Below are 18291 nucleotides of genomic sequence, written 5' to 3' on the forward strand. Positions count from 1 at the left end.
GGCAAGAGGAAACCAAACTACGGAGGCGGCTGTGGTCTGTCTTGGAGGGTCCCCCAATTCCAGAAAAACTGAGAAAGTACATGGGAACACCCTCATCTCCCAGGGTAGGGATGGGGTATCCCAAGGCAGTATCAGGGCAGAGATGGAACATCGACTGGTTGGTGGGCAGGGATCCTTGATGCAGAAGGCTGAGATTGGTTCCCTGGTGGCTGGGGGTGGGGCCTAAGGCACAAGGCGGGCTGCGCTGAGTAGACAGGCAGGTAACTCATCAGCCTGGGTGCGGTGCAAGGAGGGTTCGGAGGCACTCCGCTCAATCTTGGGGAGTGACCGCTGCAGCAGCTCAATCGTGGCCAGGATCTGGGGGCAGGGTTGCATGAGGAAGGGTGTCCAGGGCGACACAGACACCCAAACCACCACCAGACCCCAGCCTTACAGGGAAGCATATACACTCATTGTACACCTCTGAGCCTTGAAAACACATGGTTCACATTCACAGCTTGGAGTCTTCCTTCTCAGAGTCCCCTCCCCAGGGTATCCAGCCCTGCTACCCAACCCACCTGGGGGAAGAGGGGCCGCTCCTCCCGCTGGAACTTGAGGCAGTCAGACAGCAGGCGCCGCATGGCCTTGGGGCAGTTGCTGGAGATTTTGCTGAGGTCCGGGGACAGATAGCCACGGCCCACCATAAAGATAATCTGTGGGAGGGGGTACAGGAATGGATGATCTGGGGATCTGGATTATGAGGCCCAGGAAATTTTGTGTCTCAAAACTTGGGAGGTTCCTTTTGAGGAACTGGGGTATTCTGGGTAATGGGGCTCTGAAGATTGTGGTATTTTGTGAATCCAAGGATTCTGGGGGGTCTGAGGCCTTCGAAGTATTTCTGCTTGCAGAACACTGGAATTTAAGCTTGGGGAAAGTCAAAGACTATAGGTGTCTGGGGCCCACAGGATTGTGGGTCCATAGGTTTCTAGGGGACTCGGAGGCTGAGAGTACTGAGTCTGCAGGAAATGTGAACTTCTGGGTCTGAAGGTAGCTAAAGGATTCTAGCCCACTGCAGCTTGTATTTCTGTGGGGGTAGGGGGCCTAAGGACCATGTAGCCTGTAGAACTACTGGTATCAGAGTCTAGAGGATCCTTGGTTTCTGAGGACCTGGGAGATTACAGTTCTTGAACCTGGAGACCTGTGAGAGTCTGGGGCCTAGATTAGTGTGGGTGCCAGGATCCCAAGCTTACCAAACACCCAAGGCCTGAATAATTGTGGGTATCTGAATATTCCAGAAGCACAAAGGGATTCTGTTTCTTGGAGAAATCAGATTCTGGGTTTGGGGGACCTACAGAATTTTGAGTTCCCAGGCCAGAGGACTAGTAGTTGTCAAGAGGTCCAGAGGGCTTCTGGGTGTTTGAGAGCCTAGGGAGATTCTGGGCAAAGGGGATTCAGGAGGTTCTGGACTTTGAAGACCCAGAGGATTATGGCTATGGGGGAAGAAAGGGATTCTGGGTATAGGGGACCCAAAGGATTCTGGGAGTTCTAAACCCAGAAAATATGGGCTTTCTGGAGGAAGTGTGGCATTCTTGGTCTGTGCAAAGGAGATCTGGGCTTCAGAAGCTGAGGGGATCCCTTAGCTTGGGAGATTGCAGGTAAGGTGTGCAGCTCACCTGGTCACGACTGCCAATGTGGCTATAAGGCAAGGAGCCGGTCATGAGCTCGTAGAGCACAACCCCATAGGCGTAGACATCCGACTGGAAGCTGTAGGGGTTCGGGTCCTGCATACGGATCACCTCAGCCGCCTTTGATAGGCCAGACCAGGCAAGGGAACCAAGGAGGTCAGCAAATGGCTGGCCCATAGTCCCAGATCCCACTAACCAAACTGGGTACAACTCAGAGCCACCCACACAAGGTGAAACATGAAGAGTTCAGACAAATAGACATCCCCATCCGCACTCAGCACCCCCTGACCCAGCCCTGCAGCCCATGTCCCTATATGCCACTGGATCCAGAGCCTGGCCCAGCCTGGCCCAACTCACCATCCACAGCACAGAACCTGAGGGTTGCTCCAAGGGCTGAGCCCCACTCCACCGTGTCTTCACCGTGGCCAGGCCAAAGTCACCGATCTTCACTGTGAGTCCCTCGTGTAGGAAGATGTCCACTGGGGTCAAGGACCACTACAAGGACTGCAAATAGCCATGCCTCTCACACTCACTGGGAAGCTTTCATTAACACCACCATATCAGTCACACCTCTAACCCTGACCAGAAGTCCTCCAGTATAACGCAAACCAATCACAATCTTGACTTGGGTGGGGAACTCCAATTAATGCCCCCTACACTTGTCCCCTCTTGTGACTCCTGCTCAGGAAGCCCTTCTAAGGGCACCCATGCCCACCATGCCCATGACCCTGATCAGGAACTCTCTGTATTGCCTTCCATAACTGCCACACCAGACCTTAGACTCTGATCAGAGTCCCCAAAAATAGCATCTGAATATGCCACAACTCTGACTCCCGACCAGGAGACGACGCCATTAGAGGATCCACACCAGCCACAGCTTTGCCACATGGCAAAGGCCATGCGACACATGCCCCTCCCAATTCATCCCCAGAAGCCCCCATCAAGAGACATCCCTCTAAGTCCCTCACCCCACCCCAGGCCTTAGACAGGGACAGGTAGATACTGTTAGACTTGAGATCTCGGTGGATGATGTTCTTGGCATGGAGGTAGCTGTGGGGGTGGAAGTAGGCGGCAAATTGGCTGGGGGCTACCTCATCTCCCTCCCCTAGCCCCCTTAATAGTCCCCGGGCCAGGAGGCTCACTCCATGCCCTGGGCAGTCTGCCGGGCCACGTCAATGAGCTGGACCATGTCAAAGCGTGTTTCAGCCACATGCAGGTGGTGGTAGAGGCTGGAGCCCTCGCACCACTGGGTGATGATGGCGAACCCTGGACGGGTCATGAAGCCCATGAACAGCAAGATATTGACGTGACGTGTCTTCCTGCAGGCAGAGAGGACAGTATTAGGGAAGGGAAGAACAACAGCAACTTTCACTCACTTTCTGAATATCAGAAATGGTGCCGTTCACTGCCGCCTCCTGTCATCATTTCTACTTCACCTTTCAGGAAGCTCAGGGCCAGACTGTAGCTAGAGTCAATAAATTTGTGAGATATCTTTGCTGGGCTTATCTGGAGCTGCAGCTTATGTTTTGAGCTTCTTCATCCCAGTCTCCCAACAAAAGCAAGAGGGAGTATTACTGCCCCCACCCCTCTGTCATCCAGTAGTGTCTTAATTATCAGCACCTGCCATACCTCTGACCCTGACCATTACCTGGTCCTGTGACCATTTTACAGATTGGAAAGTAGAATGGCAATTTATCAATATTACACTATATCAGTGTAATAATGCCATGTAAAAATATTAGGGATGTTATTATATCCTGTTAATCACCACAAGAGGCTTAGAGGTCTAGACTCAAGTTTGAGCTTATGTTCCAATCCAGGCTTCCCCAGATACTCACTGTGCAACCTCGGGAGGACACTTAACTTGTGTCTCATTTTCCTCAACTGTGATAATTATATTAGCTACCTTATGGAGATACTGGGAGGAGTGATTAAAAATCTGTAAGGTACACAGAACAGCACTGAACACACGTAAGCCCTCTGAAAATTCCACTATCCTTGTTGTTACTGCTCCTAGGTACCTGGCTCTACCTCATGGAAACTCTGTCACATATGAATAGATCAGCCCTAATTTAGATGAAAACCTTGTTCATTCCTTATAGAAGTACCAACTACAGCTATGGTAACACAAATGCAAACACAGCTGACCCTTGAACAACATGGGTTTGAGCTGCATGGGTCCACTTATACATGAATTTTTTTCAATAAATACCTATACGGTTTTCTATCTGAGACTGGGAGTCTGTGGACTGAGGTCTGACTCCATGTACTGATCTGTACCATTTTATATAAGGGAGTTGACCATCTGCAGATCTGTGATGGGGGGTGTCCTGGAACCGATCCCCAGTAGATATGGAGGGACAACTAGGTTTGGGGGGAGTCAAAAGTTACATACAAATTTTTGACTGTGCAGGGACATGGCCACTCTCTACCCCCACATTGTACAGGGGTCAACTGTAACATCAATGATGCTCTACAATTTTCCCATGTTGCAGCGGGTAACACATCACATAAGCATTCTTCACAGCAGTTGTGTTATGGCTGAAATAGTAATATAATGCAAATGAACAACATGCTCAAATCATTGCTATTTTCACAGAGAAAGTTCTCTTACTGTGGCATCCATTATGAGGATAAATATTAAAATAGCATAAGGAGTTATGATAACATCAACTCTGTATCATAATTGTGTCCATCTGTCAGACAGGAAAGCACATGATAGCAACCCTAGAAGTGGTAGTAATCAGAATGGCAAAAAGGGAACACCACATTTGTTTCTCAGCACAAATGAATTAATATAGTATTAATGATATATTAAGTAGAGCAACTACAGTCATTAATTAAACAATGATTAAATCATGGTTAGGATTATAATTAAGACAGTTGACCTCTGAACAACACATGAGTTAGGGGCGCTGATCCCCTATACAGTTGAAAGTTCACATACAATTCCAACTCCCCCAAAACTTAACTACTAATAGCCTGCTGTTGACCAGAAGCCTTGGTGATAACATAAACAGTTGATTAATACGTATTTTATGTTACATTATCATATACTGTATTCTTACAATAAAATAAGCTAGAGAAAATGTTATTAAGAAAACCATGAGAGCCCTGACTGCTGTAACTCAGTGGATTGAGCACCGACCTGCGAACCAGCCGAAGGGTCGCTGGTTCGATTTCCGGTCAGGGCACATGCCTGAGCTGCAGGCCAGGTCCCCAACTGGGAGCATGCAAGAGGCAACCAATCAATGTATCTCAAACATAATGATATTTCTCTCTCTCCCTTTCTCTCTCCCTTCCCTTCTCTCTAAAAAAAAAAAAAAAAGTAAATAATATCTTATTTTTTAAAAAAAAAGAAAATCATAAGAGAAAATACATTCACAGTATTATTAAACAAAATCCACATATAAGTGGACCCATGCTGTTCAAGGGTCAACTGTAATACTGTTCATTAAACAATGGAATTATTATAATTAATTAATGACAAGAATGCAACACAATAAACATAATACTAACGACACAGTACATAACAGAGGAGAAGGAAGGATGCAAGCCTTCCTGGCAATGCAGTTGACTAGCATTATGCTATTAATGTAAGTGCACAAGATGACGTTAATGATGTCGTACAGCCATACCCATTTCACAGCAGGCAAACAAGTCCCACATTTCAGAGCCAGAGTGGTTAATTAATGTCAATATTAACCCAAACACAAACAATAACATCATCAGAGGTCCTCTAAACATACCTGTTTCCCAGAGGGGAAAAGGACACTTTTGATACAACCTAATGTTTATGGTTGTAATGACATAAACACAGGTGATGCGCAGAAGCACCTGAGCATGGCCTTTCCCCAGAGGCGCCAAGGCCGTGCCCACTGCCCTCTCCCCACTTCCACACACACATGCAATCTCACCTGAGCACCTGCATCTCGTTCTTGAAGGCCTGGGCCTGCTCAGCTGTGGGTTGGGCCACCTTGAGCACCTTCACAGCCACATCGCCATGCCACCGCCCGCGAAACACGGTGCCAAATGAGCCCGTCCCGATCCTCTTCAGCAGCTGCACCTCACTGGGTGGCACCTCCCAGTAATAGCTCGAGTCCCGGTACCCCAGATTCTTCTGTGGGCCACACAGGCAGCATCTTAGGGGCCTGCCCACATCCCTTATCACTCAGCCTGTGGTGCCCCCCACAGGCTTCCCCTGGAGCTTACCACTTTCTTCTTGTCATCAGCCAAGGACTTCCTCTCCCGCTGTTCTGACAGGGACTTGGAATGTGGGGACTTCCTCCCCGAGGACACACTGGTCAGGCTGGGGCTCCCCCGGGGGGCTCCATCACCACCACCTCTACTACCAGCAGCTGTGGTTGTGAAGAGGATGTGAGTGGAGGCAAGTAGGGTGAAGGGGGCGCTCAGGGTGCAGGTAGTGGGGGCTCACCATCAGTGCTGAAACTCTGGGCAGTGAGCTGGAAGAAGAGGGACAGGAGTCAGAGAGAGGGTGTGGAGGCCAACAGGAATGGCTCTCCCCTCTGCCTGATGGTCCCCTGTGACTGCCCCCTTCATACCAACCTGAATGAGGCTAGAGTCCATGGGGGGTGTGGTGCTGACCATATGGACGTTGGGGGTAGATGTAGAGCGGATGCGCTGGAGGGGTGCATTGGTCGGGGCAGGAAAAGGGAAGTGCTCAGGGTCTCGGTGCTGGGTGCAGGAGCTGCCAGGGGAAAGTCTGTGAAATCACTGTCAAATGAGTGGGAGAACAAGTCAAGCTGCCCCCGCCCTGTCCCATCGTAAACATGTGCATAAGCTCACACAGAGTAAATGTCCAGTTAGTACTATTATTCATTTGTTCAAGAAACATTTATGGAGTGCCTGCCATGTGCCAGATACCATGCTAGGTGGTGAAAATAAAACTGTGGGCAAAACAAACAAAAGTTTTTGCCCTCATGAGGCTGATGTTCCCGTAGGGAGAGAGAAAATAAAAAAAGTATACTTAATCTATCTGATGGTAATAGGTGCAATAAGAAAAAATAAAGCAGAGAGACAGAAAGTATCACTGGTGATGTCAGGAAATGCTTCTCTGAGGAGGTGACATTTGAGGAAAGACCTAAAGAAGGAATAGTGAGCCCTGGCTGGTGTGACTCAGTGGGTTGAGTGCTGGCCTGTGAACCAAAGGGTTGCCACTTCAATTCCCAGTCAGGGCACATGCCTGGGTTGTGGGCCGGGTCCCCAGTTGGGGGCATGTAAGAGGCAACCACACATTCATGTTTCTCTCCTTCTCTTTCTCCTTTCCTTCCCCCTCTATAAAATAAATAAATAAAACCTTTTAAAAAAAGGGACAGTGAGCCACACAGATAGTGAGGGAAAGAATAATATATAATACTTTATAACTATATGTACTACTCAAATATATCATGTGTTATATAATATAGATTATCTATATTAAAATGGCAAGGTTTCAAAATATACAAATTATGTCATATATGTTATGTATACATTATACATATATGTTATATAAATTATATTACAAAAAATACACATATATTTTAAATCCTCACCTGAGGATATGTTTATTGATTTTAAAGAGAAAAAAAAAGGAGGGAGAAAGGGAGAAAAACATGGATGTGAGAGAGAAACATCAATCAGCTACCTTTTGTATGTGCCCCGACCAAGGATCAAACTCACAACCTTTCTGGTGTATGGTACAATGCTCTAATTAACTGAGCCACCTGGCCAGGGCAAGAAAGTATTTCTTAATGTTCCCTTCCACTATCCTGAAATGAAATTCATATATAATTCATCCATATACACCCATAATTAAAAATAACATAATGCCCTAACTTTATTTAATTTTATATGTAAAAATGTTCTACATTATATAAAAACATTATAAATCTGACAGGGTCAGGGTCAGGATAAAAAATATATATATATATTATAAATATAACACATGAAACAACATATACCACATATATGTAGACATTATAAATATGTAATAAGACATATAAAATGCATATTTTATAAACTTTTGATATATTAAAGCAATAATGTATTTTAATATAGAAATACTATAGTATTAAATACTTAGCATAAAGGAGGAATAAAAGGGAATTTATAATAAAATAATATGTATTTCAAAATGGAAAGGCTCGAGCATGATTATACTGGAAGAATAAAGTAGTTAGAAGTTAGATGTATATACACACACACATACACACACACACACAGACAATTTATAATTAATAAGAACTTATACTCTGTACCAGGTCTTCCTCTAAACACTGGACATGTCTTAATTCATTTAATCCTCACCAGAACCCTATGTGCTAAAAAGTATCATTATCGCCTCTTTACAGATGAGAAAACTGAGGCACAGAAAGATTATATGTCTCGCTCAAGGTCCCACAGCTCTATGCCCTTACTCACACTTGTAGGTGCTCAATAAATGTTTGTCAAGTAAATGAATGAAGAATGGCGTGTGGTAGGCGTGCTCTCTCTCTCTCTCTCTCTTTCTCTCTCACTCACACACTCACACACACACACACACACACACCTGAACCTTCTCCAAGCCCCTCTTTCCCCAAGGCATGCTCTCTCTCTGGAGTGCTTGTTTCCTGAGCCCATGCAGCCCACCTGCCTCGCTTTCTCTATCTCTGTGACTTTCTAAATAAACATTCCCTTGTATTTGGAAAAAAGAATGGCTTGTGGTCTACAGGGGTCCACATCTTTTTCTCCGGACAGCAGCCCTTCAGCCCAGGAATCCCCTACCTGGAACCCTGAGGGGTTAGTGGCTCATTTGGATGGCGGTTTGAGGGAGCCTCATGCTGTCTGGAGCCTCCGGACAAATCCTGGACACTATGGTAGAACCTTGAGGGCATTAAGAGTATAGAGCGAGGGGACAAGGGTCAGTTGTCTATAAGAGTCTTGTGGCTGGGTATCTGTCCTCGCCATACCCCCACCCACCCCAGGCCAGGCTCACTGTCGGCAGTTGGTACTCATGTCAACACAGACTGTGGGGACCTTAGAGGAACAATGCTGGTGGAACTTGTAGCCACAGGTTTGGCAGCGGAAGCCATGGAACAGAAACTTAAGGCAGAAGTCACAGAACGCCAAGCTGAAGAACGTCTTCCGTACCTGCTGCCACAGAGCAGAGAAAATTGAGGACTGGTCAAGGACCCTCCTCCCACACCCAGGGTCTGCCCCCGCTATCTACCCTGCACTCACAAAATTATGCATGGTCAGTGGCACATCTTCGAGGACCTCCACAATGAGCTCCTCACCATCCAGGGGGGCAATGGCTGTATCCCAGGCAGTGACTGTCTTTCGCCTGCAGGAGGCATGGAAAGGAGTGAGTGGGAGGGTAGACAGGGGCCCTGCGAAGGCAGGAACCCTTGAAAGTCCCTCCAAGTCTTCCATTCATGGAGTAACATCTGGCATGTTTCATTCTCACCATGGCAACCCTAGGAACTAGAAACAGTCATTGTCCCACTTTACAGATGGGGAAGCTGGGGCTCAGACGGATAGAGTGACTTACTTGTCCAAGGCCACAAGGGATTGTGGGTGGCAGGACAGTGTGAAGAGTCCATGCTCTCAACCACAAGGTGAGGAGCAAATGAGATGGTGAATAGATAACTAAATCTCAGAAGTGCTAAGCAAGCCCCTGAAAAAAACAGCTGATAAGGCACTGAAACAACAAATTAAAAGCAACATGTGAATTGAATCAAATATTAAAGAGCCCTATATAAAAAGAATAAATGGAAAGTTAGCAAGTCCCAACTCAGCAGACAGAGAATGGGGAAAGCAGAGGTAGGAGAGAGCTGACAAATTGATGGAATAGTGAAAGAACAAAATAAATGAACAAAACAGATGGAGCAGAGTGGAGACTGGGGGACCAAGGAGAGAGAGTGTTGCTGACCTTACAGAACAATGAACTAACAAAATAATGAAACAAAAGGTGGTTGGACTCATGGATTCCCTGAACTAAGGGAAGACTAATGGAGATTCCACAACAGGATGTAGGAGTCAGAAGACTCTGAGGAGGGGACTAGGCAACCAGGTGGGGGAAAGGAAGCGGGGAACGAGGTGTATGTCACATTTACCCCTTGATGAGCCGGTAGACCACGCAGCAATCCTGATTGAGACCCCGCACTTTGAGAGCCTTGTCTAGAGAGTCGTAGACACTCATGCCATCGCGGACAGTCACCTGTGCAGATGTGGGAGGGGGGTTCAGAGCACAACAGGGGCCCCACCCGATTCTCCCATCCCTCGGCAAAAGCCTCCTCCCAGCACAGATACCCTTCTGATCAAAATTTACAACTAGGCCCATCCATACCCCTGCCAGTTTTGCTCCCATCAGACTCACCACTGTACGTTGCTTGTTTGGCAGGTACACTTTAACAGTGCCCACTGCCCGGTACGGCTCGGCCCCGTTGGCAGGGGGGCCCCGTGATGGCTCCATGGAGCCTAGTACTTTGTCAAGATGGGCTGAAGTGGGGCTGGGAAGGTGCCATGGGGCTCCTAAAAGACAAAGGAGGAATTCAGAGGTCCAGTAATGATAATCTGGAATCACAGTGGCAAGAGACCAAAAAGAAGTTCAATCTCCAGGCTCCACGTCACCCTCAGTAGCCTAATTTCCACACAGCAGTCCAAGGGAACTTGTTAACACCTTGAAGTAGATTCAGTTCCTCTTCTCAGCTCTGCCTGGATCTCCACATGGGGTTAGGTAGGGGTGTGATAACACAATGAGAGACAACACACACTGTCCTGGAGGGCACAGGAGTACACAAGTTTCTGCTCGGGGCTAATGGGGAAGTCAGCACACATTGCACTGGGGTGTGTCAGGTACGTAATGTACATGAAAAGGCTGTCCTGCCTTTTTAATGGACAAAGAGGTTACCAGATGCCATGCGGAACGAAGAGTCACAGACAGAGTGAAGGGGAACAAATGGATGATCATCAGCTATTGTCCTTAATTTGGGAGAAATGGGAATTGTACCAGTGTGTTCTTAAGGGCCATGTGGGCAACCGTAAGCCCTGGACTGTCATGATGGTAGATTCACAGACACTGTTGGGTGACTAAAGGGAGTCACTAGACTGTGATGGGGGGTTTTGTAGAGGCTCAGCAGACATTGTGCTGAAGGGAGATGTAACAAAGGGAGATGCAACTGGAGACTGTAATGGGGAGAAGACTGAATAATGGTGGTCACCAGACACTGTTAGGTGGAAAAGGAGGGTAATTATGCATCCCCAGTCATTGTTGAGGTGAAATGAATTGGGGTAAAGCTGGGAGACTCCCAAATTATCCATGTCAACTAATGAAGGGGCCATACACCTATTTCTGCTGATAATGGAAGGAAGCTAGAGAAGGTTAAGGAAGAGTAATGGGGGGAATCCTCAAACATTTTCCTAGTGGGTCAGGCACGGATCCAGAACAAGAAAGCAAGCAGTGAGACGCATCTCCAGGCACTTCCCGTTGTCGGTGAGGAAGGGTCAGCAAATACCTTAAAGAGATTTACAGGGTTCCCCGTACAACACGTACAGCCCAAGAATCATTCGGCCCGGCCCCGCCTACCGAGGGCCTTACAGCTCTGCGCAGGCGTGCTACCACCTGCGGCGGGCGAAACCATCCCCTGAAGCTTTAGACCCGTACTGCTGTCTACCCACCACTACCCCCGCTGTCGACGATGGTCTTGCCCCAGGTCAAACCACTCCTCCGGTTCCGGGCTAGGGGCGCTGAGTCCCAGGCGCCACCACCCCGTGGGTAAACTTTCAGTCCCAGTTCTCTGCCCCAGCCCGGCGGTCGGTCCAGAAACCTAACCCTACCGGGCCCGCCCTCACCTGTCAGGCCGCAACGGCCGCCACCGCCTCCATCTTGAGCCTGTCTTCTTGTTTCCTCGTAAACCCCGCCTCCACCGCCCCTCAGACTTTCACCATTGGCGCCACAGGACTCAGCCCTCTATCCTTATTGGAGCAGGGTCACGCCTGTCAAGGCAGGACCAACGGGATGTAGCTCGTGTTCCGGATTAGGAGCGGCTGCCTGAAACGTCAGGATGTGGGGTAAATGCACAGGTTCTGACTTGTGCAGGCTCAGTGAGGAGGAGTCATGAGTGCCACGGGCTTTAACCCCAATCATGCTGTGGCAGAGTAAAGCAAGCCTGTTTTTTGGTCACTTTGGGGCTGACTTTAGGAGTTCCTGAGTCTGGGCGGGGAATCCTTAAGTGCCCTTTTTGCTCCAGTGACTCGGAGCCCTAAGCAGCCATTTGGGATTTTCCTGAATCTCAGTTTTACGGTCTTTGAAACGGGTGGGGAAAAAGACCAAATATCTGCAACGTTTTCCAATTCTGACAGTAATAGTCTTTCATAATAGCTGTTCTCTAGTGTGGCCAGGCTGAGGATCTGGCCCTACCTAGAAGGGGCAGCCTGCTGTTCTGAGAAGTTTCCATTAGGAATGAAGTTGATAAGGATTTTGAAAGCGTAGTCATAGATGGCTAGGTGAAGAGGGGAGAAAACTGTGGACCTGGAATAGGGCACAAGCACAGGGAAATGTGTGGAGGAATTGAAAGGTAAATACAATGTTTTAAAGGATGACTTACCTGGTGTCAAAGTGGAACAGACTTTTCACCCTCCCTTTTCTTAGAGCATTTCCTTAAAAAAAAAAAAAAAGAGAAAACAATTTGAAATAGTCTTTCCTGCCCCTTTAAGACGTAAGTAAATCTTTTGAAAATCTAAGTAAGCCTCCTGACAGTTTTATGACCCAAAGGTATTGTTCTTAAGGGCCTAGAAGTAATCTCGTTTGAAATGTAAACATCAAGAAGATACCGTCCCTATCTAAGTCTCAGTGGGAATTTGATCTAGGAGGCTGGCTCCAAGTTAGCTGCTTGTCTAAAACAGGTATTTTATTTTTTCTTTGGATAAAGGCAGATGGCCACCCCAATTACCAGGTGAATTTGAGATGAACTATGTGCAGCAAATGGTGCTGTAAAGTTCTCTTACTTAAGGACAAGTTATTGAGAACATGCATATAATGGGTTGTATGTATCTCCCTGGCTGTATAAAAAGGTGGAGGTGTTCTGTCTTCACAATCTCTTTAGCGAATTGCGTATGATGTGCATCACAGTCTGTTTTAACGCTTTTCAATAATAAAACTATTTCATTCTTTCTACCTCTGTGGAGAGGATTCACCAGGTTAGCACTAGATTTTAATTCTTTACCCAAAAGTATGAATGGCCTGTTGTGTTTGAAGAAGAACTACAGTCTCCTGTTTGGAGCCTCAGCATCCCTCTGTGATAAAGTGGGAAGGATTAGAGAAAATTCACTAGGTGAGGGGGCCTCAACATGCTTCAACTTGTATTTATAAAGTGCTTTCTTTGCCTGTAAGGAGGGAGACGAAAGTTCTGCTTACTGGGCTGCCATATAACCTCAATTTCCCATCGCCCCTTTTCTATTCAGATCTTCACCATTCAATGGCTAAAATTAAAAAGACTGACAATAAATAGCACATATTGATGAGAATGTGGAGCAACTGGAACTTTTGTGGATTGCTAATGTGAGTGGGGTCATGGAATACTAGTGTTAACCTAAAATTAAAAGGCCAAAGTGAGAGGCAACAAGCATTTATTTGAGATCCAAAGAATAGCTCTTTAGAAAGCACTGATTCAGGCAGAAACTCAAATAATATTCAGATTAGGAGGCAAGGGGTATTTATGAGAAAGGGAAGGGGAACAATTACATCAATCAAAGAAGGCATTTTTATAAGTGCAGATAAGCTAACATAGTGATGTTAATTCTAAAGAATGTTTTTAATTTTCAGTCCATTAGTCATAATATTTGCTTTCTTGTTATCCTTGCAAATGGTTGTTTCGGATACAATGCTGCTTTAGGTCTAGTCCAAAGGCTGTTTTTCCCAGTTTACACATTCCAAGGGTTTGAGGAATAAGACATGCAAGACAGTTCCTCCAGGATGGCAGCTCTGACTCCATTTTAAGGTGGCTCCATTTATATTATTTTTTTCACACTACTGAGCAACAAAAGGGAACAAACTACTTCATGTATCTGTGAATCTTATAGGCATAAGGTCGAGTGAAAGAAACCAGACACAAAAGAGAAATACTGTATTATTCCATTTGTATGAAATTCTAAGCCAGGCAAAACTAATCTATAGTGAAAGAAATCAGACTAGTTGTATTGCAGGAGAATGACTTAGAAGGATATGAAGGAATTATGGGAGGTGACTAGATAGTCCAGTACGCATTTGTCAAAATTCATCAAACTCTACAGTAGAAATAGGTACATTTCATTGTATGTAAAAATATACCTCAATTTAAAAGTGCATGGCAAAAATTTTGCTTCAAACATAATTCTAAACATTTTGATTGCTTACAAATTCTTATTGGCTAGATAATTTTAAAAAATTATCTTCTGAAATTGAATCCCTGGACCTCACGCCATCTTCCAGTGCAAGAACCATGGCACCACATGGGGTCAGGAATAACTCCAGTTAGAGCTCAGTGAGGGGCTCCAAAATGCTTACCAAAAGGAAGATTAATTTTGGGGTCAGCATAGTGCATTTTAAATTTCAATTCATTTAAATATTAATTTGTTTAAAAACTTCAATTCTAGACAGTGTTTGAAGATAGATTTCAGGCTCTGTTGCACAATGTTTACAAGAAGATAAGCTGCCCTGGTTGGTATGGCTCGGTGGTGTGAGCGCCAGCCTGTGAACTAAAAGGTCGCCTGATCAATTCCCGTTCAGGGCACATGCCTGAGTTGGGGGCCAGGTGCTCTGCTGGGGGCGTAGGAGAATCAACTGATCAATATTTCTCTCCCACATGAATGTTTCTCTCCCTCTCTCTCTTTCTCCTCCCTTCCACTCTCTCTAAAAAATAAATTAAATATTTTTTAAGAAAAAGATGAACAAACTTCAATGTCCTGAACAGAAGAGGGGGCAGGGATCACTGAAGGGCAATGCTTTCTCTCTCAAAGACTCCCTCCAAACCCATCCAACTGGCACAACTTCAGCCACGTAGTTCCTTACGGGTACCTGATAAGCCATGAAGGTTGTTAAAGTGATCTGGGTTTTTATCATCATCATCATCATCATCATCATCATCATCACATTAAAACCATCAGGCACACCAAAAATTAGAACAGCCCTGGCTGGTGTGTCACAGGGAGTTGAGTGCTGAGCTGTGAACCAAAAGGTTGCTGGTTCAATTCCCAGTTGGGACACATGCCTGGGTTGCAGGCCAGGTCCCTGGCTGGGAGGTGTGTGAGAGGCAACTGATCAACGTATCTCACACATCAATGTTTCCCTTGCTCTCTTTCTCCCTCCCTTCCACTCTCCCTAAAAATAAATAAAACCAAAAAAAAAAAAGAAAGAAAAAGGAATCAACCAATGAATGCAAAAATAAGTGGAACAACAAATCAGTTTCTCTCTCTCTAAAATGAATACATTTAAAAAAAAATTAAAACAAAAATTAGTCCTGGCTGGTGTGGCTCAGTGGATTTGAGCGCCAGCCTGCGAACCAAAGGGTCGTCAGTTTGATTCCCAGTTAGGGTACATACCTTGGTTGTAGGCCAGGTCCCCGGTTGGGGACAAGCTAGAGGCAACCACACATTGCTGTTTCTCTCTCTCTCTTTCTCTCTCCCTTCCCCTCTCTCTAAAAATAAATAAATAAAATCATAAAAAATATTAAAACCTGAACTAGTTAATTATTTTCTGACATCCCCTTAGAAATTATGCTTCTAGAAGTTTCAAAAGATTTTGAAGTGGTTGTTAGCTTTTATTATTGTCGATTTTAAATTCTTAGAAACATATCTGGAAAACAAACAAGATCTGAAGTGTTTGCCGACTTTGGTTGTAATCCCATCCATTTTACAGCTGAGCAAACTGAGGTTCAGGCTCCTCTAACCGGAGGGACAAAGAAGAAAGAGTTCTGGCAATGTAAGTTTGCTTTAAAAAAAAAGAAGTCCGAACAGGGTGCAGGCCAAGGGCACCTCCTTAAGAAATCTTGGATCCACCCCGGCAGTCCCGTGTGCCTGAGGCTCTCCTGTAAAACCTACCACTCCTATTTCCCCAAAGCCACCGCCCTCGCCCGCTCCTGCCGCCGCCTGGAGAGCGCCCCCTCTGAGAACCCATCACATAGACTCCCTCTCAGGTACTCATTTTGGGAGAAACGGGCCCGCACAGACCGAAAAAAGCTGCGGGCCCCACTGGCCTGACTCATCGGTCTCAAGTACCCCGCTCCGCTAGGCCACCGGATGCGGTCTGCCCGGCGCCACTCTATGCTCCAGGCCCCCAACAGGCAGCGAGATCAGCCGATGGAAATGCAGTGGAGGGCGAGCTTTGGAATACCACTGCGCACTGATAGGCTTTAATTGATCCCTGCGTTAGAGTGAGAAGAGAGCGGACTTCAGATTCACAGGGACCACTGACAGATCAATAGCTACGCACAGGAGGTGGGTTTCAGGCGGTCCCAGCCAATGGGAGGCTGTGTGAGCCTGAGACTAGCTACAAACCAGCAACTGAAAGTTACTTTTAACAAAATAATATTGAAAGTAAATTGTAAGTGAAAAAATAAAGGTACTTTTATCTATTCATTTTGGAGAAAGAGAGAAAGAGGAAGGGAAAGATAAACATTGATTTGTTGTTTCACTTACTTATGCACTCATTCGTTGATTCCTGTTTGTGCCTTGACCGGAATGGGGATCCAACCCATGGAGGATGGCGTTATAACCAACTGAGCTACCTGGCCAGGGCTAAATAAAGATACTTTTTAAATGAGTGGCAATGCAGCTATAATTTTTCCATATACAGCAGAGTGTGTAAGTTTCCACTCTTGAACATTCCTTGAAGAGATTTTTAATATACGACCCTGGGGTCAGAGTGTGGGAAATTTACAAGTAACCCTAAACATTACGTTCAAAAAATTTTACTTATTTATTTATTTATTTTTAGAGAGAGGGAAAGGAGGGAGAATGAGAGAGATCAGGGTCTGGCCCAAAGCCCAGGCATGTGGGCTTTGCAGTCTGATGCCCAGCCCACTGAGCCACACCAGCCAGAGCTAAAGTCATTTCTAACAAAATGTATTGAATGGAATTTGAATTTGTTATCCCTTAACCCAAATTGGTGAAAAACACACCATTAAACCAACAAATAGGGTTTTTTTCCAATTAATTGTTTTAAAGGTTATTATATGCTATATATGGTACTTCCATATTTTCATAAAAATTAAACAAATGTGCAGGTTTCTACATTTCCAACTTCCAAGCTCAAGAATCACAATAATAATTCTGATTTTTTTCTGATTTAAAAAATATATAATTATCAGTTATTTCTCAGTAAGAGTCAGGGAGGAGGGCAGAGGGAAAAAAATTAAACCAGATAACAGTCCTGTGATCCTCTGATGAAGAAATCCTTTGGTGGGTGTTATTATTTCTTAGAAATATAAAACAAAACTGAAGTATAAAAATATTTATTTTTTGTGGGAATCTCAGTCTTTAATGGTTCCAGGGACTTGAGCGCAGAACCAGTGCTAGGGCTTAGACCTTGTTGAAAGCAGCAACGTCGACACTCTGCACGTGCTCCTAGAACTTGGTAATCTCCTCTTCCAGCAGGTTGATCCCTACTTTGTCATCCTCCACCACACACTGGATCTGAAGATCTGAAACTTGGGGATGCCATAGCCCACGGGCACCCCAAGTCAGCCCGTCCAGCTGAATGGAGTACATGCAAGGCCCCCACCTGGACCATGTCCGTCTCATCATCCCAGGATGGAGACCTTGGCCACCAGCACCGGCTTCTTGGCCTTCTCTGCGTACTGCCACAGCTGCTCCTTCGGCAGCTTGACGGCCTTTTTGTCATCCTCCTTGTCACTCCCAAACAGGTCGATGTCATCATCCTCATCATCCTCTGTGGCAGTGGCTGCCTTCTTGGTGGGGGGGCTCCACTTGGTGCATGGGAGAAATCCCATGCATATAACTCTTTTAGTAAAAGGTTTGTCTTTGCCTTAAGCAGCCCCTATCCATTGTTTTTGTGCATCTAGGTTAATACACCTTTAAAATAACTATCACCAATCTCAGAAAAGCACATAATCTTGTTAACTACCCTGTAATCCAATTCCCACCTTGCTTTCTTCCACCCTCATGTGATCTTCCTTACATTCCCTTAATTTCAAATGCATACAAAACTGCAAAATAATTCTTGAATTTGATAACTGAATCGTGATTTTGTGAGAGATATCCTTGTTAGTAGGAGATACACTCTGATGTAGTTGATAAACTTTTAAAATAAGATTTTATTAATTTTATTATTATTTTTAGAGAAAGGGGAAGAGAAGGAGAAAGAGAGGGAGAAAAACATCAATGTGAGAGAGGAACTTCCATCAGTTGCCTCTTATTAAAGCCCCGATCTACCTACCAGGACCCACAACCCAGGCATGTGCTCTGACCAGGAATCGAACTGGCAATCTTTTGCTTTGTGGGACGATGCCCAACCAACTGAGTCACACCAGTCAAGGCTAGCTGATAAACTTTTAATATCTGTACTTACTCATATTGTACTAAAAGTAAACATAATATTTCAAAGTAAGTTATTATTACTTATAGGAATAACTACATTAGTTTTCCTTTCCCC

The 18291-nt window shown here is 45.5% G+C and overlaps 1 protein-coding gene and 1 pseudogene across 2 annotated transcripts; both read right to left on the bottom strand.

The window, feature by feature from the left end:
* Positions 1–158: 158 nt before the first annotated feature.
* Positions 159–11576, bottom strand: ARAF (A-Raf proto-oncogene, serine/threonine kinase). 2 transcript variants are annotated; one of them, XM_090264843.1, is made up of 16 exons: positions 11496–11576; positions 10021–10175; positions 9758–9861; positions 8883–8985; positions 8638–8792; positions 8427–8525; positions 6231–6372; positions 6100–6127; positions 5877–6022; positions 5582–5784; positions 2807–2983; positions 2668–2714; positions 2022–2140; positions 1653–1784; positions 558–692; positions 159–357 (listed from the first exon to the last, which is right to left on the bottom strand). In XM_090264843.1, exons 2-16 carry the CDS (start codon positions 10114–10116, stop codon positions 223–225), a joined length of 1821 nt encoding a protein of 606 aa, XP_090120969.1. In that variant the 5' UTR covers positions 10117–10175; positions 11496–11576; the 3' UTR covers positions 159–222. The 2 variants fall into 2 exon arrangements, with proteins under 2 accessions (XP_090120969.1, XP_090120968.1); XM_090264842.1 differs by having other exon boundaries at positions 6231–6387.
* Positions 11577–17098: 5522 nt separating this feature from the next.
* LOC149991480 (elongation factor 1-delta-like) lies at positions 17099–17701 on the bottom strand (annotated as a pseudogene).
* Between the last annotated feature and the right edge of the window lie 590 nt (positions 17702–18291).

The sequence above is a fragment of the Furipterus horrens genome, unplaced genomic scaffold (assembly GCF_987537825.1).
Source record: "Furipterus horrens unplaced genomic scaffold, mFurHor1.1.pri manual_scaffold_17, whole genome shotgun sequence".
Lineage (NCBI taxonomy): Eukaryota > Metazoa > Chordata > Mammalia > Chiroptera > Furipteridae > Furipterus > Furipterus horrens.